The sequence below is a fragment of the Lichenostomus cassidix genome, chromosome 7 (genome assembly GCF_008360975.1).
Source record: "Lichenostomus cassidix isolate B80296 chromosome 7, HeHo_3.0, whole genome shotgun sequence".
Lineage (NCBI taxonomy): Eukaryota > Metazoa > Chordata > Aves > Passeriformes > Meliphagidae > Lichenostomus > Lichenostomus cassidix.
In genome coordinates this window covers 12,297,373-12,319,625 of record NC_139488.1, presented here as the reverse complement: position 1 = coordinate 12,319,625, position 22,253 = coordinate 12,297,373, and the positions used below count along the sequence as shown (strand labels likewise).

The following is a 22,253-nucleotide window of genomic DNA, read 5'->3' as shown; positions in this document are numbered from 1 at the left end:
CGCGGAGGGACACGGTTGCGCGCAGTGCGCGGAGGGATACGGGAGCTTTATAAGCGCGGCGCAGGCGCGGCGTGGCCCTTTCCCGCGGCGGTGGCGGTCGGGGCGGGCGCTGCGTGTGTGTCGCGCCGCCGCCATGGGCTTCGGGGACCTGAAGTCCGCCGCGGGCCTCCGCGTCCTCAACGACTTCCTGGCCGACAAGAGCTACATCGAGGGGTGAGAGGCGGCGTGGGGGGTACCGGGGTGCGGGGAAGGTGAGTCGGGCCTGGCGGAGACAGGCGCTGGGGACGCGGAAGGGCCCTGAGTCACCCCGGCAGCTGCACGGGCGGCGCTGCTCGGCGGCCGCTGCTGCTCCACGTGTTTGTGCGTTCCCCGAGCAAGGGGTTAATTCGGCTTGTTCCTGCAGGTACGTCCCTTCGCAGGCTGACATAGCAGTGTTCGAAGCGATCGCTGCCCCGCCGCCTGCAGACTTGTTCCATGCACTCCGGTGGTACAATCACATTAAGTCGTATGAAAAGCAAAAGGCAAGGTATGGTTCAACTGCGAAGTTGCAATATCTCCGCGAGCTGGCCTACAAATTGTTGCATTTGTTTCTCGGAGTTTAATCAAAACTGGCTTCCAGGAGCACCACGTGGCAGTTTGTGTTGTCGTTGGAACACAAACAGCTCCAGAAGCAGGGCAGACCTTCTGTCACTATGGGAGATAAAAACAGTGATTTGCGATACTGAAGAACATGTAAAAAAAAGGGATATTTGGAAGGAAATACTACCTTTTTTTCTTCCAGTGATTTTAAGTGTTCATGAAATATGCTGTATTGACATCCATGGAGACTGCAGGCCTTTCTATAAAGGTATAGCACAGGTGGGGTCAGTGTTACTGCACTGCTTTCTAAAGTTGTTTCACAAAGTCCACTCTGGAAACCACTTAAAATTCCTGAAAACAAAAGCCAGTTTTGTGCCTCCAGTAACAGCAGTTCACATTAGCAATTAAACTATGAGCATATTCTAAGGGAACCAGACTATATAAGTCATGGGAGAAGGTAAACTCAGGGGTTCTGGTCCCTTACCCTGTTGAGAGTGAGGGTTTAGGGTAAAGTGCTCACTAAAACTTATAAAAGTAACAGTTACCGTGCAATAGTGTATTTTCAGTCACTTACTTGTTTTTAAACAAGAGAAAGTATTTCTGGGAAAGCATGAACAAGAAGTTAGTAATTCATCCTAGACAGAATATGTTGCAGATAAAGGATTACAGTAAAAAAGCTTTTCTGTGGACATGCTTAGTTGGAGCAGCAGTGTTGGGCAGCATCATACTTGCACTGATGAGCTACAGCAAATCCCATATTCACAGATTGCTCAACTGGAACGTCAGGAGCTGGGGGCTGTCTTTTAAGAGGTTTTGATTTCAAGTAGCAGAATTGGATTTTTATTCCTTTGAACACAAGGTTTTCATTACAAATGCATTTATAGGTGCCCTGATGAGCTGACAGTGATTGTATTGACATTTAAGTAGGTTCCTAATATCTGCATTTTTCTTTCAGCTTGCCAGGAGTAAAGAAGGCTTTGGGAAAATACGGTCCTGCTGATGTTGAGGATACAACAGGTGCAGCCACAGATAGCAAAGATGATGATGACATTGACCTTTTTGGATCTGATGATGAGGAGGTACTTGTGACATTTTAGTATTACTTTTACTGCTTTTAAAAAATTACCCTGGTGTGCTGATTTTCACCTTGACCTAGTTTAAGTTACTTATATTTGTAACCTTGATAACAGATCCTGCTTGGAATTCTCAAGTGTAGCTATCTTTGCAGAATAGAAAGCTTGGAAGGTAAAACCTCAAAAGTGAGAAAATAGAGTTTTGGAATGAGGTGAACTGTCCAACTTTGACTGGTTACATGATGAATAAAACAAAAAATCACCATCTTTCGGCTGACAGTTGTGATGATTTGTTTTTATCTGAATAGATGCCAGTCAGTTTGGTAGTGCTTTGAAGATGTGGGGGTTTGGTGCTTTTGTGTAATTGCAAATTTCTCTTTCAGGAAAGTGAAGAAGCAAAGAAACTGAGGGAAGAGCGTCTGGCCCAGTATGAATCAAAGAAGTCCAAAAGTATGTATGCCAAGAACTTCCTAATCTTTTATGCTTGAGTTAATTTTCATGCATTTGAACAGGGTGGCTGGAAACACTAATTAACTGTAATAATAGATCAGCTTGACTGGAATGAGACAGGAGTAATTGGCTTCACTTAAATTGTTTCTGAGCTCAGCCTTCCCACAGCAAATCGGAGTGTTAACATACTTTTTGTTCTGCTTGATGCACTCCTCCTGCTTGTTCTTTACAGAGACTCAGCTTCCTATATAAGTGGAGATAACTCGAGAATTTTCTTTGAAAGTTTAGAGAAACGGCTGCAATATGCAAGTTAATCCACAGCTACTGGTCTGGAACTGTTCAGAACTGTAGCAGTTGCAGTATTCCCTCTGTGGAAAATAAACTGTTACACAGCTTTAAGCTCCTTCTCAGATCTTCTGAAAAGGACTTCCTATGTAACAAACACTGTCAGGCACTTAAGCCTGTATTCTCTTGTGGGACTGTTTCTCAAGAATATAATGTATCTGCATATGGAACGTTGGGATATGCGCAGCTGCAGTACTTCAGAAGTGCACATTGTTACCAGAGGCCTGTCACAGCAATGTGAGCAGGTTCTTGTTCATGAAATTAAAAAAGTTGTTTTACATAAAACTCGTTTGTAATTCATGAGTTTTTGAAAAATTCCTTCCTTTTCACGGTGATTTTCTTCCTCCAGAGCCAGCTGTTGTTGCCAAGTCATCAATCTTGCTTGATGTGAAACCTTGGGATGATGAGACAGACATGGCCAAACTGGAGGAGTGTGTTCGAAGCATTCAAGCAGATGGCTTGGTCTGGGGATCTTGTAAGTACAGGAAAAATTCAGAGCAGGGCAAGAGAGAGAGTGCAGTCCCTTGGGATAATGTATGAGTAGTTGGACCTGTGGTCACTGTTTGCTGCTCTGAAATGGAGCTGGCAAAACAGAACTGCAATACTATAGTACTTCAGTGTCTTTACATGGGCAGAAGTGTATCAGTGCAGCAGTCTGGTTAAGATTCAAACACAGATTTTAAAAGTTTCAGATCTGCTATCCTGCATCTCCCTGTACAATTCCTGATGCAGCAAACAAACACCCTTATCACCTACATCACTGGTTTGGGGAAGGGGTGGAGGTCCACAGAAAGAAACCGTTTTTCAATCATTTGTAATGAATACTGGGTTGTTAATTGGATGGTCCACAATGTGGAACAAAGGCTGCGTTTATGTATTCCTGCAAATTGCTTTGGTCAGTTCAATCTTACATATGTATTTTTAAGAGATTCATCAATTAAGGAGTACTAAATGCCTTTTTTGTTTTGCAGCCAAGCTAGTACCTGTTGGCTATGGTATCAAAAAGCTTCAGATCCAGTGCGTTGTTGAAGATGATAAAGTTGGAACAGATATGCTGGAAGAGAGAATAACAGCTTTTGAAGATTATGTACAATCAATGGATGTAGCTGCTTTCAATAAGATTTAATTAAGTCTTGATATGTCTAGAATAAATGTTGTTGCAAAAAATGCGTTCTGTGCATAATTCAAAATCTTGGAGTAATCCAGCTCACAAATGTAAGGTTTTCTTAATGGGTAAAACAGAAGTAGAAACTAAATTTCAAGGTTGCTCTGACACCTCACTGTAGTACCTAAGAGAAAATAGAAAATTTACATTTGCCATCACTTCACAGTTACCATTAACATGCCTTTAAAATACTGAAATGCTCTTTGTTCCATTTGTGGAGGAAATTGCATCTTTGGAAATGTCTGTAATTCCTCTGGAAGGAGGGATGGCTTTAAGGGAAAAGAGCTCAGTCAAAAGGCAAGTAATGTTTTAGTGGGTAAGCTGTAGTATAAATTCCTTTTGTTTAGTAAGGGTAGTGACTTACCAAGTGCACCATGGCTTTTGTTGGAAGGTAAAACTCCAGTGAGAGTGAGATGAAGCTAAGTTCCAAATGACTGCAGTGCTCTAGAGATGAGGCCTGAGTGAGACAGCACTGGTACCTTCTCACCTGTTGTATGACTTGGAGTTTTATTTTTCATTCTGAGGCTTGGAAACCTCTGCAATGGAATAACGGCGAGTATTTTTTATTTTTCCTTTGAGGAGCGGCTTCCCTGCGTGGCAAGGGCGGTGCCTGTGGGGGGCGCAGCGAGCCCAGCGCTGCCCCGGGTTTGGCACCTGCCGCAAGGAGCAGGGCTGGCGCTGGGAGTGAGCCCCGGGTTACATAAGGAACTTGGCATGTGCTCCTGACTTCAAAACAGCAATTAAAAAAAAACTACTGAAAATGCAAACACATCAAGGATATAAAAAGTAGTGAAATTAACATCAGTTTGAGCTGTTTACTCAGCTTTAGATTGGTTTCTAGACTGATTTTGACTTTTTTTTAATGATTGAAGAACCTAAAAGGAATAAATTGTTTCCCAAAAACTATCCATAGAAATGGTACAAATGTAAAAGCTGTAGAAGTTGTAAATGTTCCAGTCTAATTCACATTTCTAGCCCTTGCACTGGACTGACAGGATTTATTGTGACTGTGAAATGGAAGCCTTTTATGTGCCACTTTGGTCACTCTGAGATGAAGATGCTCAGTGTCAAAGCCTGACAGGAGCAGTTTAACTCTTTTTGTTCTTTTTTTCACAGAGCGTCTGTGTGGTTATCTGGCACAGCAGGTCCTCTTTCTCCTTGTTTAAAGGTCTGCCAACTTCAGATTATGTAAGAGCTTTGTTTATAATTTATCTCAGAAAAAAAATCTGCCTCCTAGAGATTAAAAGCAGTGTTAAAGACTAGAAAGTGAGTATAATTACAGGCTCACTTGCCACCTTCTATAAACCTAACTGCTAAAGGACCAACTTCATCCTGTGTGTAGCTAATGCACAGTACCCTTTCTCTGGCAATTCTTGAGCTGTTGCTGCTGCTAAATCAGGTAGCTTAGTTTAACCAATTCCATCATGGTGCTGTTAAAAGCAAGAAATTGGAAAATGCCATATCAACAAAACAAATTATTAAAACTTCTGCCTCAAAAATACAGGTTTTACTATCTTTGGCCATCACTGTTTCTGACCTCCCATTCAATGTGCTGCTTACCTTTATACTCTTGGCCTTGAAATTAAAGCAAAATACAGCACTGAGTCATCCATGAGACCTGCCAGACTGGATTTGTGTGTGTATATTACTTTCATGCTAAGCATGCATGTACAGACTCTTTGGTTGTTGAGATTTCTTTTGTGTCTTGGGTTTTGGAATTTTTTCCCCCTATTGTTAAAAGGAAAGTTGCTGCACAGGGACAATACAAACAAAAAAAAAAACCCAGAGAGCTCAGTCTTCCCAGTAAGAAAATAGGTAGGCATGTGGGCAGGAGAATTCCACTCAATCCACTTGTGTTTATGTTAGGTGTTTTTGTGTAGCATTTGGGTATGTGCTGGTATATTGCTGTGTCATTGTGCCTGTGAAAAATCAGCACCCTGGATTAAATGAGGCAAGTATCCCAAGTGCACCCAATAACAGAAAGATCAGTAGAAAATTCCATAACTGCAATAGGTGATATAGGAATACTGGGAAAACAGTTTTAACAAAAACTTATCTACATAAAAACCTTCAGATACACAAACTGTCCAGGAAAGAGATAAAAGTAAATAGAGCTTGTCTATTATGAGATGTGTCAATAACTATTTCTATAGTATCTCTTTGCGTGATAAATCAAATTCCTTTTTCTGGCCTTTTTTTTCCATTGCGGTGAGTTGAATGAGTGTTCCTCAGACCAAGCAGCATAGAATTGTTGGTATTGTTTTGGAGACTCTTTGGGAACAGAAGCTTAGATCATTATCTGTTTTGTTTAGGTATCTTGTGTTACTCTCAAAGAAGAGATTTACAGATAATTCTGTAACTGATCTTGGTGTGAACGGTCATAGTTACATTGCACAATTGTTAATCCACTTAATTCCATAGATCAAGGCTGGGTTTGGCCTTAATTCTATTCTGTCTCCTGTCTGCTTCAGGCCACACTTTCTATTCAGTTATGCAGTCATATATGATGGGACATATATGCTCCCCCATTTGAAAATCAGTCTCTGTGCTGGAAATAGGAATGTGTGTGTGCTCACAGCTGATGTGCAAGAAGAAAGCTGAAGTGAACCTTAATTCCCATAGCAGAAAGGGCCAGGGATTGATTTCACCTTCCAAAATCTTTAGGAAGGAGCTGTTGTAAGAAAAGACAGTCACCAGATATTGCTGCTAAGAAAAGCAAATGAACATGCTCTTTGGAAACAACATAATTTTATTACTTCACTTGGACTACAGTCAGAAGAGTACATCATTCTTAGAAAGATGTCAGGGAACATGTAAAGAAAAACGGCAAAATGTTTGATTTAGGCACTTTCAGGAACACAGTGCCAAAATATTATTATGAGTAACTATGTACCAGGCAGCAAATGACTCAAAGGAAGAATGCTGCTTACCAGCTTTCCAGCCCAAAGGGAAATACACTGAAATTCCACTGATCCTGCCTGACTCTCTGACTGAAACCAGAGCCCGAAGAAATAGTTACAGATCACAGACTGTTTCTTTTTATGCAGCTACCAATATTGGATGTGCTCATGTATACAGATATATATTTTATACAAAAGCAAGTCTATTTACATATAAGGCTTCAATTACAGTATAAATGCTACTAATGTGTGTTGGCAGGCCACATAAACTAAGTAGATTATATGAAAGACATTTTTATTCTACATGCCTAGGCCAAAAACTAGGAAAAAATAATTCAAATTTAAAAGCTCTATGCTTTTACTTTTATTGGAGTTTTGCTCCACATTCAACTTTTTAATTAAGTGGTATTGCATGAGAAATTGGTTCGCTCCACATAGCATGTATATATATATTTGCATTGGTGCATGTGAGATTCTGCAGCAAGCAACAGGTTGGAACAGAATACAGCATAACTGGGACTACTTCATCTTTCTTATGGGAGTGGACTGCATTTCCTGGATTGCCTCTTACTTGGAAAAGAAGTCTGAATTTGGCTACAGACTTGTAACAGAATACTGATGAGTTCACCCCACCCATTTTTTTAACCTTGACATCAAGGCAAACAAAATGTTATATACAATAATTGTAAACCTCTGTAGGACTAAAATTTTAAACATAGAAAAAGAAGTGTGGCACAGAAGCTGTAAGAAATATTTTCATTAATTCTTTGCACATTTCAAATCAGCCTATATGAAACGTGCTCAGTATTTTGCACCCAGCTGGTGCTAAAAACACAAGAATACATGATGTGTCTTTGTTTTGACTATAAGAGCTCTGGGAGAAGACACATTTTATTTCCATATTCTTCTTTTTTGACAATAGAAGGAGGTAATTCACTGTTCTCTCTCTCGGGATTCTTCTCCAGCTGCAGAGTGGAGCCACTAATACCTTCACGTAGGTGGGATGTAGCCAGGGGATTCCTCCTTGAGGCAGAAGTAGGCAATCAGGAGACTCATGACCCTCTGATGCACGGCCTTGGATAAAAATGCCTCAATTAAGAGTGGCATCAGCAATGGCAAGGAGGAATATTTTTATTATGTGCTCCTTTGATATCAATGAGGTATGGAACCACAGCAAAACTACATGATTACAACATTCGTCATCAAAAGCCCAGTTAGAAATATTCCACTTATGCTGATAACTTTCAGTTCAGGCTGTATGTGCATTGCAAGGACACACATCCAAATCATGTGTCGCTTAAAATCTTTCAATTAAAGCAGCAAGTGCAATTAAGCCAGCTGTTTACAGAAAACTGTATATGCAAAGATGCACATCTGACTGGCAGATGTGAAGTCAAGAACGCCTCCAAATCTCCTGGCAGCTCTTTTGGAGAGGGCTGGTGAGAAGAGCAGTCACTGGGCAGTTTCACAGTAGTGCACAGGCGCATTGTCTGAGCTCCACAGCTGCTCGCTGACCGTTCCTGAGCGGCTCACCTCCCACAGGGCCAGCTTTAACACCTCAGACACTGTGGTCTTCACCTGGGCCTGGAACTTTTTGCTTATCAGAACGTAGAGGATTGGATTGAGGCAACTGTTGATGAAACCAAGGCCAGTGGAGAGGGGAATACCATCCTGTAGCAAGTCATGCAAGTTTTCATCATGGTGAGCAGACAGCTCCACAATGCTGAATATATGATACGGTGTCCAGCAGACAAAAAAAGCTACAACTACAGCAATGATGGTCCAGAAAAGCCTGCTAGAAGTCAATACAGTTCTCCTCTTCACTTTGACAATCAGCAGTGAGTAGCAAATAACCATGGTCATTAAAGGAAATAGGTAACCAAATGCAAGCCTCACCCAAATGAGAATGTGATGTGTCAGCAAGATAAGTTCTCTGTCATGCACATGGAAGTTGTTGTAGCAAATGGTGACATTGTTGAGAACTGTAGCTGTGTCTCGAAAGTATAAGGCAGGGCCACCAATAATTGCAGCTGACATCCAAATGATTCCACTCAGAACGAGGGTGTTCCTTACAGTCCTGTATTTGTAGGAAAAGACTGGGTGGACGAGGCGGATGTAGCGGTCAAGGCTGATGAATGTCAGGAAGAAAACACTGGCAAACATATTAAGTAGTGCAATGAAGGAGTTCATTTTGCACAGCCACTTCCCAAAAGGCCAGTGGAAGCCCATTGCCACGTATGTAATGTAGAGGGGAAGGAAGAGAACAAAAATGAAATCTGCAATGGCCAGATTCAGGAACCAGAGTGTGGAAACAGATTTATCCCACTTAAAGCCCATAAACCAGATGACAATGGCATTACCTGGCACTCCCAGCAGAAATGCCACACTGTAAAAGAAAAGGGAAATAATATGGGCAGTGCTGAGGGAGGACTGGGGTGACTCATCTTCCTCAGACAGATCATAGAAATAAGAGTAGTTGTCAAAGTCTTCAAATGTCATGCTGCAGAGTTCCTTTCTGGGGAAGAAAAGAAATTAATTGGTCAAAGGAGAAATGTTTTACTGCACTGTAAATAGTAAACAGCAATTCTTTCAAGTTCTTGGTCATAAACCAAAAACATTGTTTTAGTTTCACGTATCTATCACTTTTTATCTGTCAGATGCTAGCACAAAGCTCATGAAGAATTTTGGTCACAAGCATTTCAAGAAATGTTCAAATCAAAACAGCACTTGAAATCTTCAAGAACTGTTTTCCTTACATTATTTTCTTAAAAGTCAGCACTGACCATAGTATCACCAATAAATTTGTAGGAGACCAGATGCAAAGTTTTACTGAAGTATGATTTTGCTATTCTTTTCTGGTCAGGTTTCGTATTTTATTGCTCTGTTCCTTTGTGAAGCAAGTTCTATGGATTATATCTGTCTAAAATCAGAGGAGCATCAGACATCTATATATGCAAAAAAGTTCACTTAAAATGCCAGGAAGCCATCTTTTATAAAATTATACCCACCACCCCTGCCTGTAGTTAACAAAATGACAGACAGCAATTTCTCAAGCAACTAAAAGTTCATGGGTTTATTAATCTCTTTCATATATCTGTCTTTGTATCAAGAAATTATGATTTTCAGGCACATTTAAAGTATTGGATTTCCTTAACACAGCAAAGGATGTAGAGAAGGAAATATACAGAACATATTGCAGTGATAATACATACAACTTAGGTACTCTTCCACTAGTGAGCTGAGAGACAGGTAATAGATGAAACAAAATTAAGCTTTCCATGAACATAAAACACACTGTAAGAGCTATAAATGAAACTATTTGTGTATCCTTTTTTCTTTCTTTTTTTAAAAATTTTTTTAAAGACAGAATTTGCAGAATTTTCTGTTTTCTTCTCCTGCAAATGCTTCTGGAAGTTAAAAGTACAACATGATTTTTCACATTGAAATTTTTTCTGTGGGTGGGAGGGAAGGTGAGGGGGAGGGGAAAGTGAAATATAAACCAAAACTGTGGGAAAAAAAATTAATGAGAAAACAGACAGGAAAGAGAGTTTGAACACCAAAAAGAAAAGCAGTCAGAAGTTATTTCACAGTATTATTTCACAGTGTAGACAAAGCTGCAGCACATTACAGGTGGCCACAGTCAGACAAAAGTATCTGCAATGATCAAAACAATTATTCTGCTAAACTCTGTCATCATTTAAAGCTGAATTGTTTGGCTGGACTCAGCTGCACTGAAAACCTGTGCCTGAGAGCAGAATACAACCAGTCCATTAGCTGTACTGTGAATTATCCTACCGCTACATTTCTAAGTGCTACCTCCATTCCGAAACCAAAATTCAGCCCGCACTTTTGGAACTCAGCCCTGCATTCCTGCAATTCCATTAATTATAGCTAAGGACAACAGGAGAGGGGTCTCCAGAGCACACTGCCTGCAGAACCACATCTGCAAACTCGTATTCATGTACTCACCTTTCCTCCACAAAGTAGTTCACTCAGTTTGAAGGGATTAGTCACACTAGTGAAGCTACGCATGTGCACATGCATTAGCAGGATTAGACTTCTCATTTGTAGATGGATAGACAAGGAAGGAAAAAAAGGTTGTGTAATTTTATATCGCTTGATTAAAAAAATATGTAGTAAGAGTCAGCACAGCCTGTTCTGTCAAGAGGCTACGATAGCCTTTGTAATTTACATCAGGCTGAAGGAATGTTATTTGGTTTGCTGTCCTGATAAAATGATACTTATTGGGCTGCGTTTATGTAATTACATGCCCCTTGGGGGTGGATACTGCATCAAATACCACTACCACCCATCTGAGTAATTTTTTCAAACAGCTTAACAGCTGCTGAGAGAAGAGTATAAACATGGAGCAGTACCACTAACATCTGGAACATTACATGTGGACAGTTTCAGAGGACAGTTAGTTTAATAACTGGATTTTAAAGTGGGTTTGCCTACACAAAAAATTATACCTTCAAATCAAATTTATGCAACTAAACAAATAAAAAAATCCAACTATAATGACAGTGATAAACACTTGCCTACTGCCCAACAATGTTAATTTTATATTTAGCATTTTAAAGATTATGTATAGCAGGAGAAAAAACACATACCTAAATAAATGCCAAATATTTCCCAAGCCTCCTGTAGTTTAAAACTCCATTGAAAGAGCACACCTGTAGAATGCAAATATTTTTCCAAGCTTATACTTTTCCTTATCTCTAACTCTAGTCTTCAACGCAGTGACTCTTTAGCAGTGGGAGTGAAAACGCAGAAAGAACATTGCTTCCCACTGCTCCCAGTACACAGATGCTGAAATTAGACTCTATGGCTGGGGCTCAGCAAAGACTGCCAATTACATTTGCAAAGCCCAGAAACCTTTACTTCTGCCATTGACATACATGAAGCACTTCAATAGCAGAACTCATGGTATTAAGCCCTGTCCTGAAAAAGATAAACAGTAGGTGATTGTCAGTGGAGTTATACTGGTTCGCATCAATAAGGACACAGATTTTTTCCACTAACCGTACTTTATCAGGGATGTTTCTTTGTGGTCTTGAAATAGAATATCTCTTAATACATGACTCTAAACTTAATAAATTTTCAGAGTCAGAACTGTCTTGCAGTTCAACTCTAGGTCTTATGAAGAAATCTAATTGTGTTCCTTACTCTGTCACTAATTTCCTGTATGATCTTTGAAAAATGGCTTACTTTCCAACCTGGAAAAATTCTCATGAACCTGCCTTTAAACTGAGGCTCAGTAGAGAAAACAATACTTCTAGACAGCAGTTTCTGCTTGGCTTTAAGGCAACTGCTAGAAAGGGTAAGGGAGGTTTGGTGCAGTTCACTGGCTCAGTGTCTGCTGGTCTGGGGAGCCAGTGCATGGAAAACATTTTTCAATAAACAGGAAAGTGTGGTTTGAGGCCTGCCAATAAGCCTTGGGAGCAGCCACAGGTTACAGAACAGTGTTCTATTGCATATGGATTAATATAGCCAAGTTTAGACTTCATCCTGTCCTTTTTCAAAAATTTTATTTTAAATAGCAAACACCCTGTGTAAAGTGTACACTCAGCAGTTGCTTGACGAGTCCATTCCTGTTTGCTGAGGTCACAAGCAGCTCTAAAAACTGAGCCTCCTTGATTCAGTTGCTTAATTATGAAAATAGTTGACCAGGAGGTTTCATTTCCTGTCCTCTTCTGTAAAACAGAAGTTAATTACTCAATGACTTCACAGGAATATCGCAGGATGGCACTTGGTGCTTTTAGATCCTGGGACAGAAAGCAGAATTACCAAGAAATACAGATCATTAGGAAATATTTCTAAAACACAAAGCCACAGATCTGCTGGGAAAAGACTTCACCATGTGTTGCATGAACTGTCTTTCTCTGAATTTCAGCAGGGAATTACAGACTTGGATCTCAGTTGACATATTCATAGCTTTTTACTAAAAGTACCTAGAGTTCACGTCCTCTGCCACTATTATAGTTGAGCCATAATGACAACTTGGACAAATGATTGGATCTGCTTAAAATAGAACAGCTCTTGTCACACTCACAATGGCCTTAGAGTTGTGGCACGGGACCAGTACTTTGGAATCTATTCATGGCTATGCCACATGCATCCTGTCTGACCAGGGGAAGTCGTTTGACCCCTCCACACCTCAGCCCTGAGGTCAGCAGAATGGCTTTGGAATTGAATTACATTGGGTTTTCAGTCTAAAATAGAAGAAAACAAACAAAAAAGTTGCAATTTCCACCCACTTCACTTGAAGCAAAATCCTCCTGGGGGTTCAAAGTTCCCTGGGCACCACACAAGTTAAGACCTAACTGAATTACACTGCCAGTCTATAGGGCTCAGCCCATACAATCTCTCTCTCTCACATTTGGTCCTAATTACTTTTGAATTTTACAGAAAGGTCAAAGGGAAGAGTTTATTCATTGTCTATGTTAGTTAAAAATTAACACAAATATTTGAGTGGTAGTCCCCAAAATCTATTTTCCCAGTGCGATAAATGGTGTTTAGAGCCTCTGGCCAGCTAAATTGGTTTCAGAGGTCACAGTAGTGGCTCCTGACTTACTAGGGAAATTATGGTTTGAAGAGTTGGCTGTCTTAACAGTCCAGTTCATAGAGGGAATGTATTACACAAATCCTCCTTTCAAAATTGTCTTTTTGAACAATTGTGAGCACATCACATTCCATGTGTATTATCTGTGGCTAAAGGAAAGCTTATTTGATTGCATCACTTCAACTTCTGCCATTTGCAAAAGTCAAAAGTTGGAGGACAACTAGTTTCACAAAAGGTCACCTAAAGCCTGCTTGTCAAACTATGTGTCAGTAAGTATGTCCAGGTATTGAATTTAGTTGAGAGCCCTCATAATTTTTTTTTTAACTTTTGAGGTGACGAATTTTGAATTTATCTAGCTTCAGAAACATAAACATGGTAGTTTATCTGTAAAGTTCAAAACTCAGAAGACAGCAAATTTGTTAGAGGTACACATGTATTTCTGGCAAGTGTTTTACAAAGACATAGGATAGATTCTAAAACTCACAAGGAATACTGATGAAATTACAGACTGTCATGGATTCATATTTCTCCCTCAAAAGGACAAAGCCAAGATAACCAGTTGCCTCTACACGGAAACATTCCTATAGCAGGAGGTGCCTGATACACTTACACTACAAAATTAAATCATAGTTATGCTGCAGTTTAAGCCCAAAGTTGGCCCTGCAGACAAAGCTACTAGGCAATGAGCATTTCAAGCTAGTATACACAAAAGCTGAATCAAGGTTTGTGTCTACATTTTCTCTTTCACAGTACTGTCTTTCGACTATCCTTTTAATCGTCATTAGATACATGGAAACCTAATTACTTCACATGTCATCCTGAATTCAGTAATTAGAACAGGTCAAAACAGATATGACATGTGACTGGAAACCTTTTTGAGCCACAAGGGAGATGTATTTGTTCTAGCAGATAAGAAAGGAATGCAAATAACCATCACTCACCATTATGTCTCTCAGTGAAGCAGTGTTGGAAATGTATATGCAATGTACTAGCCAGACATCTCCTAAAACTTAGGCCAAAAACAACTTTCTTCGAGCAAGGCCAAACATGACCCTGTTAGTCATAACACACCACCTCCTCTGTGGTATTGAAGTCATTTGACCAGATAATAGCCTGATAGCATTTTATACAAAGTGAGTGTTACATCAGGATGAACAAACCCATATAGCACAGACTCAGTTAATATTGCTAAAGCTATGATTTCAGAGCAGCAGTTTTACCAACACGGAAATGTTAAACAAGAAACGGAAAATCCAATTTTATATCTAAATAAGGCTGCTGTAGTGTGGCTAGCACAGGTCTTTCTCATGAGAAATCCTTTTGTGTTTTATAAATAAAGATAAGGTTTGGATGTTATTAAAAACAGTGTCCCAAGACTTGGACGGTGCAGACCTGGCCAATCAGGCCTAGGGGGAGGTTTTTGACTGACCAATCTGGGTGACTTTTGAAAACTCTATATATATGATGAAATCAAAACAATAAAGGCCTTTTCCTTCTTGCCACTGAGAACTGGTGCTTTCATTACTCTGCTAGCTGCTCAACAGCGACACTGTAGTAGGAAAAGTACCACAGTAGTTCTAGCCTGAATATAAAATATCTTCCAGACAATGGTTGTAATTGAGCAGTGTACCATTTCCACAATCAGATACCTGATGGATGTCTGGAACCAGCAACTGTGTATCATCAAAACGGATTTATTTTCATGCTGGTATGAAGCACCAAGTCTTCCATTCCCAAAGGTGACAAAGAAACACAGATGTCCCCAGGATACGCACTGGCAAAGGGGATACACTTGAAAACTCCAGAGTTAGCACTTGTTTCTGCTCTTATTCCCTTCTGTTAATGCAGCTAAAAGTAAAACTAACTTTTTAAATATTCCTTTGAAATGTAAGGTGTTGCTGTGGCCACTGCAAATCACATAACCACAAAAATAGCACATCAGAGTCAGGAAAATGACTGGTCATATCTGTGAAACACCTAAAAGTATCACCATTTTTAGAGAAAAATAATTCTAATATTCTTACCAAAAAAATAGACGTTTAGCTAAACTGTGCCACTTGAGATTTAAAAACTGTCTTATGTATTGTATGTGTCAGCACTGCCAAAGTATTTACATAACCAGTCATAATGCTTCAGTATTCATAACTCTTACTGAAACAAGGTTCAAGGGAGAAGTATCATCAGTCTGCTTTACAGATGAGAATGCTGAGAATGACCCACAGGAAGTCTCTGATCAAACCACCTGCTAAATCTAGAGTACCTGTCTAGTGGTTCAACCACAGACCTATCCTCCTTCCTTAAATTTAGCACTGTCCCTTCATTCATGACGAAGTGAAGAAACCACGGCTTCACCTCTGGGAGACCTTCCTTCCCCTTCCTGAAGGGAGGCTCTCTCCTGTGCCACCATGTCCATTGAGGTGGAGGAAGACAGCACTTACCTGGGCAGCCCTTATGGGTTCTGATCTGTTTTCTCTGCACTGAAGAGAAAAGGAACCTGAAATTCCACCATTTGCTTGTCAGATACATTTCTCTGCAGTCCCAGGAGACACCTCAGAGCCATTAAACACAGCTCTCAGATGAGAGCCCAGCAGGTGCACCATGTATCCTACTGGCTGTACGGTAACACACTAATGAAGCATTGTTCCATGGAAGCTTCATGTGTTTTCTATTCCTCCTCAAATGCCAGAAGTACTTTCTTTGGCTATAAGCCACCATAATAACTACATACCTAGAGTTACAGAGAGAACCGATTAAAAAAATTTAAGTGCCTCAGCTTCGCAGTGCCTGGACTGATGAGATAATGAATGCTTGCATTTCTAATTCATTATGGCTTTTTGAGTTTTCGTGCAAAAATTACTTAGGATTTTTACTTTGCAACTGTTTAATATATTTGTGATGAAAGAAGATTTTGACTAGCATTCATGGGATCATCATATGATCATGCAGCTCTGAGCATGTTTTTTAAATGGTTGTACTGTTTCAACAAACACATGCTTTAATCGCAACTGCCTCCTAACAACAAGTAGCAAAGTGAGAATAGAAGAGAAAGAATAAATGCAGAGATGGTTTTTCAGCAGTTGCCTCAGCAGACTAATTAAACATATGTTAGACAACAGCTATTCTAAAGGTATTGCAGGGTAGCAACAGGTCATTACAGAAAAAATCCAAAGTAACACTCTCTCCAGATACAAAATACATATCAAATAACAGATTAAAAATAGAGTAAAATTTGCTCTATTTACAGTCCTTTTTAAAAAAAGAATTAAGACATAACCCTAGAGAAAACTAGCACCAGAACTCATTCCTCTAACATGCCTTCTTATACCCTATTCAATTTCACAGATTAATTTCCCAGTCACTTATTACAGTATGCTTGGCTGTGCACTGCCCTCTAAATTGATCTCTGTTTTCCTAGGTTTATTCTACTCCTCATTAATATACATCAACAGTTTCTTCTAGCATGAATGTAATATTGCTATGCTTATATTCCTCTTGAATCACTCTTGCATGGGTTTATCAGAACATCCAATTCCAAAATACTGCTAGTACATATCTTATCAGCTGGAATGTTTTGGATAGCATACTTTATTATGTCCTCACAGTTAATATAGTAGGATCACTATGTACAGTAGATTAAGGGTGTCCACTTCTGTATCCGTGTTATTCTAATATTCCTACTCATACAAAGCTAACTATTTTTTAAGATCAAGTCTATAATAAGTACCACATTTATTCCTGCAAAACTGAAAAATTCGTCTTGTTAAACACAATTTCAGGAGGACTGAAGATTTATCTATCCCCCTTATATGGTATTTGGAACGTTCCCCAGCGCTGATAGGAATTGATGGCACCTATGATTAAGGCATTAAATTAGGAGCTTGGAAATACTGGTTTTACAGGGTTTCCATATTACCTTTGCAAATCACTTTTTACTTGACTCTGCCAGATATGGTAAAACACCCTCAGTTAACAGTACTCAGGTTTCTTAAATGGGCAATGGTTCTTAACATTTCCAAAATATCTCATTAAAATGATGTGGAGCTGAAGGTCATTAAAAGAGGATCACTAGAAAGAAGAGATGGGAGTGTAGAAAGTGACATTACATTAACTGTATAGAACTTACTACTCATCACTTTCTCTCCTCTAGAAGGCCTCAGAAGGGAATAAAAACTTGTGTGCCAGGCTCACACTTGTTGAAAGAAGCAAGTATTTTATGTTGGGAAAGTACCCAAAGGCCCTAGTCCTTGAGATCAAAGTCTCATTGGATCTAGGCACTATATGCACATAATGAAAGACAATTCCTACTTTGTTTATAATTAAAAAGAATGAACAGACACAAGAAGAGTAGGGAAAGGAAGAGATATTCCTTGCCCAAAGCCAAACAGTAAATTTGAAGGTAGAGTTGGAAGCAGAATAACTTGCCAAAAGAATAAAGAGGAAAATATCTTTCCTGTGGATAGAGGGAAAAGATGCTGGTTCTTCATATTTGTGCCTTGTGATTCTTGAAATACATCCTTCAAGCAGTATCAAAAAGGGACAAGAGAGCCTGGCTAGGGGAAGAGAAGGAGAATGCTACAAACTTTTTGCTAACTACTGTCCCTGGCAAGGACTGGAGACTTCCACAGCGCTGGCCTTTGCAGATAACCTTTGCAAGCAAGCCTGACTTGCAGCAATTGGTTTTGTTAGCTTCCTTCTGAGCCCAGTAATGAAAAATTATTTTATCTGCAGCAGGTCTTTTCAGCTCATCTAAAGAATTGCAGCAAAATGGTGGCCCAAGTATAAGAGAGCTGCAACAAGCCAGCAGAAATTCCCTTCGGAAAAAGCAACCATGGTCTAATACACAGCTTTTTCCTCCTGTTTTAAGGTCCTCAGCCTCTGGAACATACTAAAGATACATAGCGTGCAGAAGTAGCTGAGCTCCCCTGGAAGTACTATATGCTACCTCTCAGGACACATAACTTTTTGTTTTTGTCTCAGAAGCCTCAAGAACACTGTAAAAGTAAAAGCATGTGTGAGAGAGTTCATCTCTGCATGATGGCATCTTCCCTTCTAAAACCAATGTCACTCGGACACTGCCTACCAATGTCACAGAAATCCCTTTCTTCTGCTAAGAGGCAACAAGTAACTGATTCTCACAGTCAACTCTCTTTTGCAAAGACAGCCACAACAGAGCCCTGCACTGTTCTGAAACTGCTAGCTTTAGACTGAAAGAACACAAATTAAACCATTATCAGAAATAATGAGTGCAAATTAGCCAGACAACCAGCCACCACAGTAAGAGAGACAGCTGAACTGCTGGCACATTCCATAAGACTAAATAAATAAACAAGCAGATAATAAGAGCATTCAATAGATTACAATCCCCTGGAAACCTAGCTGCTGCTTAATGCTTGGAATAGTAGAGTTATTAATACAAAATTATTATCTAATAAAAAATCACAGACTTCAAGTGTCTGTTAAACAAAAGCACAAGGAAAAGAAAATTCTTTAAGGCAACTGGCTTTATTAGGAAACAGATATAAATTTTCCTTTTGAATCAATCTATCAGAAATAAACACAAATCTAAGCATTTCAGAAGTTGTTCATATGGTTGTCAGCAGAAAAAGAAATTCTTAAAATGAAAAGAAAGAATGTACAACGTACAGTACACAGAAAGTGCATTCTTTCCATCAACACTTTTCCTCTGCCCTCAATAGTGCAGAAAAAATCCATAATCAAATCCTGCCTAGGAATCCTTATACAGAGCTTCCCTGACTTATGATCCCTTTCCACAAAGGCAATTAGACAATCCAGACCATAAATTCATTCTCGAGAGTGAAATAACTCCCACTATGCCATACTCAAGGAGATTCTCAGTTCAGTAGAGGGGGACTCCAATGTCCACCATGGCACATATAAAATCCCTAGGATTGAAGTCAATTTGATAGGACCTCTATCCTGTCTGCCTGGCACAAGCCACTGACAATGTTTTAAATTTGGCCAGAAGTTGCAGTGAGATTAAACCAAAGTAAATTGGGTTATCAAAATATTTGCATTTCCTAGTTCAGCTGAGGCAGAACAATAATATGATTCTAGTGGAAGTAAGCTATCATAGGAAAGTTAATTCTGAAATCCATTTCTACAAATCTGCTCTGACAAACTCCTTTACCCTGACATACCCTTACTGACTCTCTTCTCTTTAGCTATGAATTAGTAAGCATTTTATATTATTCAGTAATACAATTTTATTCAGCTAGAAAGCAAAGGTTTTAATTAATGGACAATGTTCAATGTATACACGTTCTGTAAGTCCACAAAAACAGGTCTGGGATGTTGTTTGGCTTGCAAGATCACATTTAGAAAGGCAACAGGTGACAATGACACTCTTATCACTAAGTGTGAATAGGAGGTGGAATCTGTTCCTGTCTCATTGTGTGGTAGTACACAAGGCTTCAAATCTTATTGTCACTTTGAGGAAACATGTTCCAATACACTTAATGAAAGCTAGATCCATATCCTACCTTATTCCACACTGGTTAAGGAAAACGTACACACTTTCTAGCTTAGATCACAGAAACCTTATTTGTTTCTGCAGAACTGTAATTCTTCAGAATTATTTTGTTAATCTGCTATTTAAGTTGAAATGATTTCCAGTTTCCGTTGTAGAATCTGTTCAGATCAGAACAGATGTATTTTTTTTTAATAATACTGGAAATTGCTACAGCTATAGAAGACACACTATCCCATAGCAAATAAAAAAAATTAAACCAAACACACTGGGGAACACAGAGGGGAGAGAGACATTTAAGTCAAGGTCACTTACCATCCTCTGACAGGATAAAACTCCTTGAACTGTGTATTAACATATTCAAAAGGAATTGAAAATTAAATTCATGCACCCTTTCATATCTTTTCTTGGTGCTGGGGTGATTCAAAGTAATCTTTGAAGTAAATGAGTATCACATTCTTTCTTCCAAGAAGCTCTTTTAGCCAGTACATGCTACACCACCTTACAGCGTTTGCCTGCAAGTGTTGTTGCAGCAGTAGAGACACATTATTTAGAAGGAAAGGGAGAGAAAGGTTTTAAATATAAGAGAGTTTGACCTACCTTGCTTAGTTCTTTGAAACAAAAGGCACTGTAAATCAGAGATGTGAGCTCTGTAGCAGAAGGAAGAATGAAATGATCTGCAGAGTTCAGAGCGACTTCAGTGTGATTCCAGCTGCTTCGCTTGGCTACTGCCTTCCTTCTAATAAAGCTGCAGAATGATATAACGCCGAGTTTGTTTTCAGCTGAGGAAGTTGTTTCCAACTTCCCTTGGTTTTCTAGACCCATTTTTGAAATATTGCCATGCTGTATAATCCCAGTATTTCACCAAAAATAAATGTTAGACATGTGAATGAATCATTTTGGTCAGTGTCCAAGCAAGCAACAGATGTGGTGGCTGATGAATGGAAAGAGACCTTACAGTTGTGGGCTGCTTTTTGTTATGCAGAGAAGAGGTTGAACAGTATTTCTTTGTAAGCACACTGGTTTATAGAAAATAATGTTGAATGAGCTGAAAGATGTTTAAAAAGTCACACTGAAAGCATCATTTTGTAACTGTACAGTGTGATACATTCATTTGGTATTTAGGATTAGTAGATTAATCTCCTTGTGTGTGTAAGAGAGAAGTAAGCTCGTCAAAACACTAATTAGTGACTCTCTCTGTCAGATAGTATTCTGGTCAGGAATTTGAACTGGATTTTAGATAATTGGGCCTGATTCCCAGTTCTGTAAAGAGCCTGATGAGTTTTGTGGCCAGGCCTCATGACCTCCATGCCGCTCAATTTCTCAGTCAATAAAATGGAAATGTTATTCCACTAGTATCTACCTACCATAGCTTACCTGACTCTGATGGTACCACACTCATCATGCCATTTTAAATCAGCTAAGCATCTGTCAGCCTACCCTGCAATGGAAGCAATAATCTAACAGTGGTACTCCTCTGTCACTAATGCAAAACATGTAATATGTTCAACACTGATTGAATCTAGTCAATGCCAAATCATCGAGATTTCAAATCTATTGATTCCAGTCAAAAATTAGAAAAAATGCCAACAAACCAACCAACCAACGAACCAACCAACAAAAAATCCCCACAGAAGAGTGAAGTGCTTAGTGAGATCAGCCAAACTGGGATTTCAGCATCTGGTTAGCAAGGCTATTACTTCTTAGGCAACTCTCTTTATGTTCACAGACCACAGATTCTCTTAACAGGAACCAAAAACTCCTAGCAAAACTAGCCTTCTTCATTCTTCCTCCATGACAGTTCCTCTTGTTCTGCCAATAAAACTTTAAATACTGAAAGCTTGTACATGAGTGGGAAAGCCTCTAATTCCATGAAAGGAGGATGGGGACTATGCACAGAGCCCCTTGACCATGAGAAAAGGACAGGGGAGCAGGATTCCTGTGAATATATGGAGACAAACAGAGGAGGTTGCCTGAGGAAAGCACCTCACTTGTTTATTTCTTGCATTTTAAAGATCTCCTCTTTCCTCTAGGTAACTGATTGGTGAATCTTCACCGATAAAAGCTCTTTAATTAGTAGTTATCTCTTTTTTAGTAAGGGTAAATTCAGTCAGCATTTAACAGCAGATCTGCCGAGGGTTTTTTGCCTGTAATGGCACGAGTCTGTGCCTCCCTAGGTACTTTGCCAAATCTAGTTATTGTAAGGCAGTTAATTCAAACGTTTGCTCAGTACTATTTCAGCAGGACAAAAGAGGAATTTAATGGGTAGATAACCCCCAGACATGATCCACAAGAAAAGATAAATACCCCAGCAGTCACAATTTGCCAAATGCTCTTCTCAATCTCGGTGAAGGGAGCATTCTGAAAAGTGCAAAGGATTCTTGCAGTCTGGGTTAGTGAGGAATTGTCCTTAAGGGGCTGTTTCCTTCACCATAAACTGAAACAGGTTTGTGACTACTCTAACATATACTGGTGTTAATACCTCAGCTCTTCCATCCTTCAAAACCAAGGGAGGATTAAATCCCACTTAGCAATTTTCCTCATCCTTCCTTACTACTGCATCAAATATTTAATAACAAATGCTGAGGGCCCAGAAGTCATTTCACAGAGGAAAGTTTCATAGGAAATCAGATTTTTTTTTTCCAAGAATAGCAGATTACTACATTTAAAATACTTTTTCTCCCTCCCT

At 39.5% G+C, this 22,253-nt stretch overlaps 2 protein-coding genes and 2 non-coding genes across 5 annotated transcripts; 3 read left to right on the top strand and 1 right to left on the bottom strand.

Moving 5' to 3' along the window:
* Window positions 1-79: 79 nt before the first annotated feature.
* EEF1B2 (eukaryotic translation elongation factor 1 beta 2) lies at window positions 80-3,626 on the top strand. Its single transcript, XM_085066239.1, has 6 exons — window positions 80-213; window positions 404-526; window positions 1,535-1,658; window positions 2,036-2,102; window positions 2,797-2,922; window positions 3,419-3,626. The coding sequence occupies exons 1-6, from the start codon at window positions 134-136 to the stop codon at window positions 3,571-3,573; spliced, it is 675 nt and encodes a 224-aa protein (XP_084922365.1). The 5' UTR covers window positions 80-133; the 3' UTR covers window positions 3,574-3,626.
* LOC146434566 (small nucleolar RNA SNORD51) lies at window positions 1,884-1,963 on the top strand. The gene has a single exon (XR_014853591.1). It is a non-coding gene; the product is annotated as a small nucleolar RNA SNORD51 (small nucleolar RNA).
* On the top strand, window positions 2,416-2,549 carry LOC146434565 (small nucleolar RNA SNORA41). The gene has a single exon (XR_014853583.1). It is a non-coding gene; the product is annotated as a small nucleolar RNA SNORA41 (small nucleolar RNA).
* Window positions 3,627-6,343: 2,717 nt separating the features above from the next.
* On the bottom strand, window positions 6,344-20,322 carry CMKLR2 (chemerin chemokine-like receptor 2). Of its 2 annotated transcripts, none has more exons than XM_085066231.1 (2): window positions 20,165-20,322; window positions 6,344-9,027 (listed from the first exon to the last, which is right to left on the bottom strand). In XM_085066231.1, the coding sequence occupies exon 2, from the start codon at window positions 9,009-9,011 to the stop codon at window positions 7,965-7,967; it is 1,047 nt and encodes a 348-aa protein (XP_084922357.1). In that variant the 5' UTR covers window positions 9,012-9,027; window positions 20,165-20,322; the 3' UTR covers window positions 6,344-7,964. The 2 variants fall into 2 exon arrangements, with proteins under 2 accessions (XP_084922357.1, XP_084922356.1); XM_085066230.1 differs by lacking the exon at window positions 20,165-20,322 and adding an exon at window positions 10,482-10,803.
* Between the last annotated feature and the right edge of the window lie 1,931 nt (window positions 20,323-22,253).

Bases quoted from the DNA above. Each gene is read 5' to 3' on its own strand.
- EEF1B2 (XM_085066239.1), top strand. From the start codon at position 134: ATGGGCTTCGGGGACCTGAAGTCCGCCGCGGGCCTCCGCGTCCTCAAC. The intron at 527-1,534 runs GTATGGTTCAAC...TTTTTCTTTCAG, and splicing joins TATGAAAAGCAAAAGGCAAG to CTTGCCAGGAGTAAAGAAGG. The intron at 2,923-3,418 runs GTAAGTACAGGA...TTTGTTTTGCAG, and splicing joins TGGCTTGGTCTGGGGATCTT to CCAAGCTAGTACCTGTTGGC.
- CMKLR2 (XM_085066231.1), bottom strand. From the start codon at position 9,011: ATGACATTTGAAGACTTTGACAACTACTCTTATTTCTATGATCTGTCT.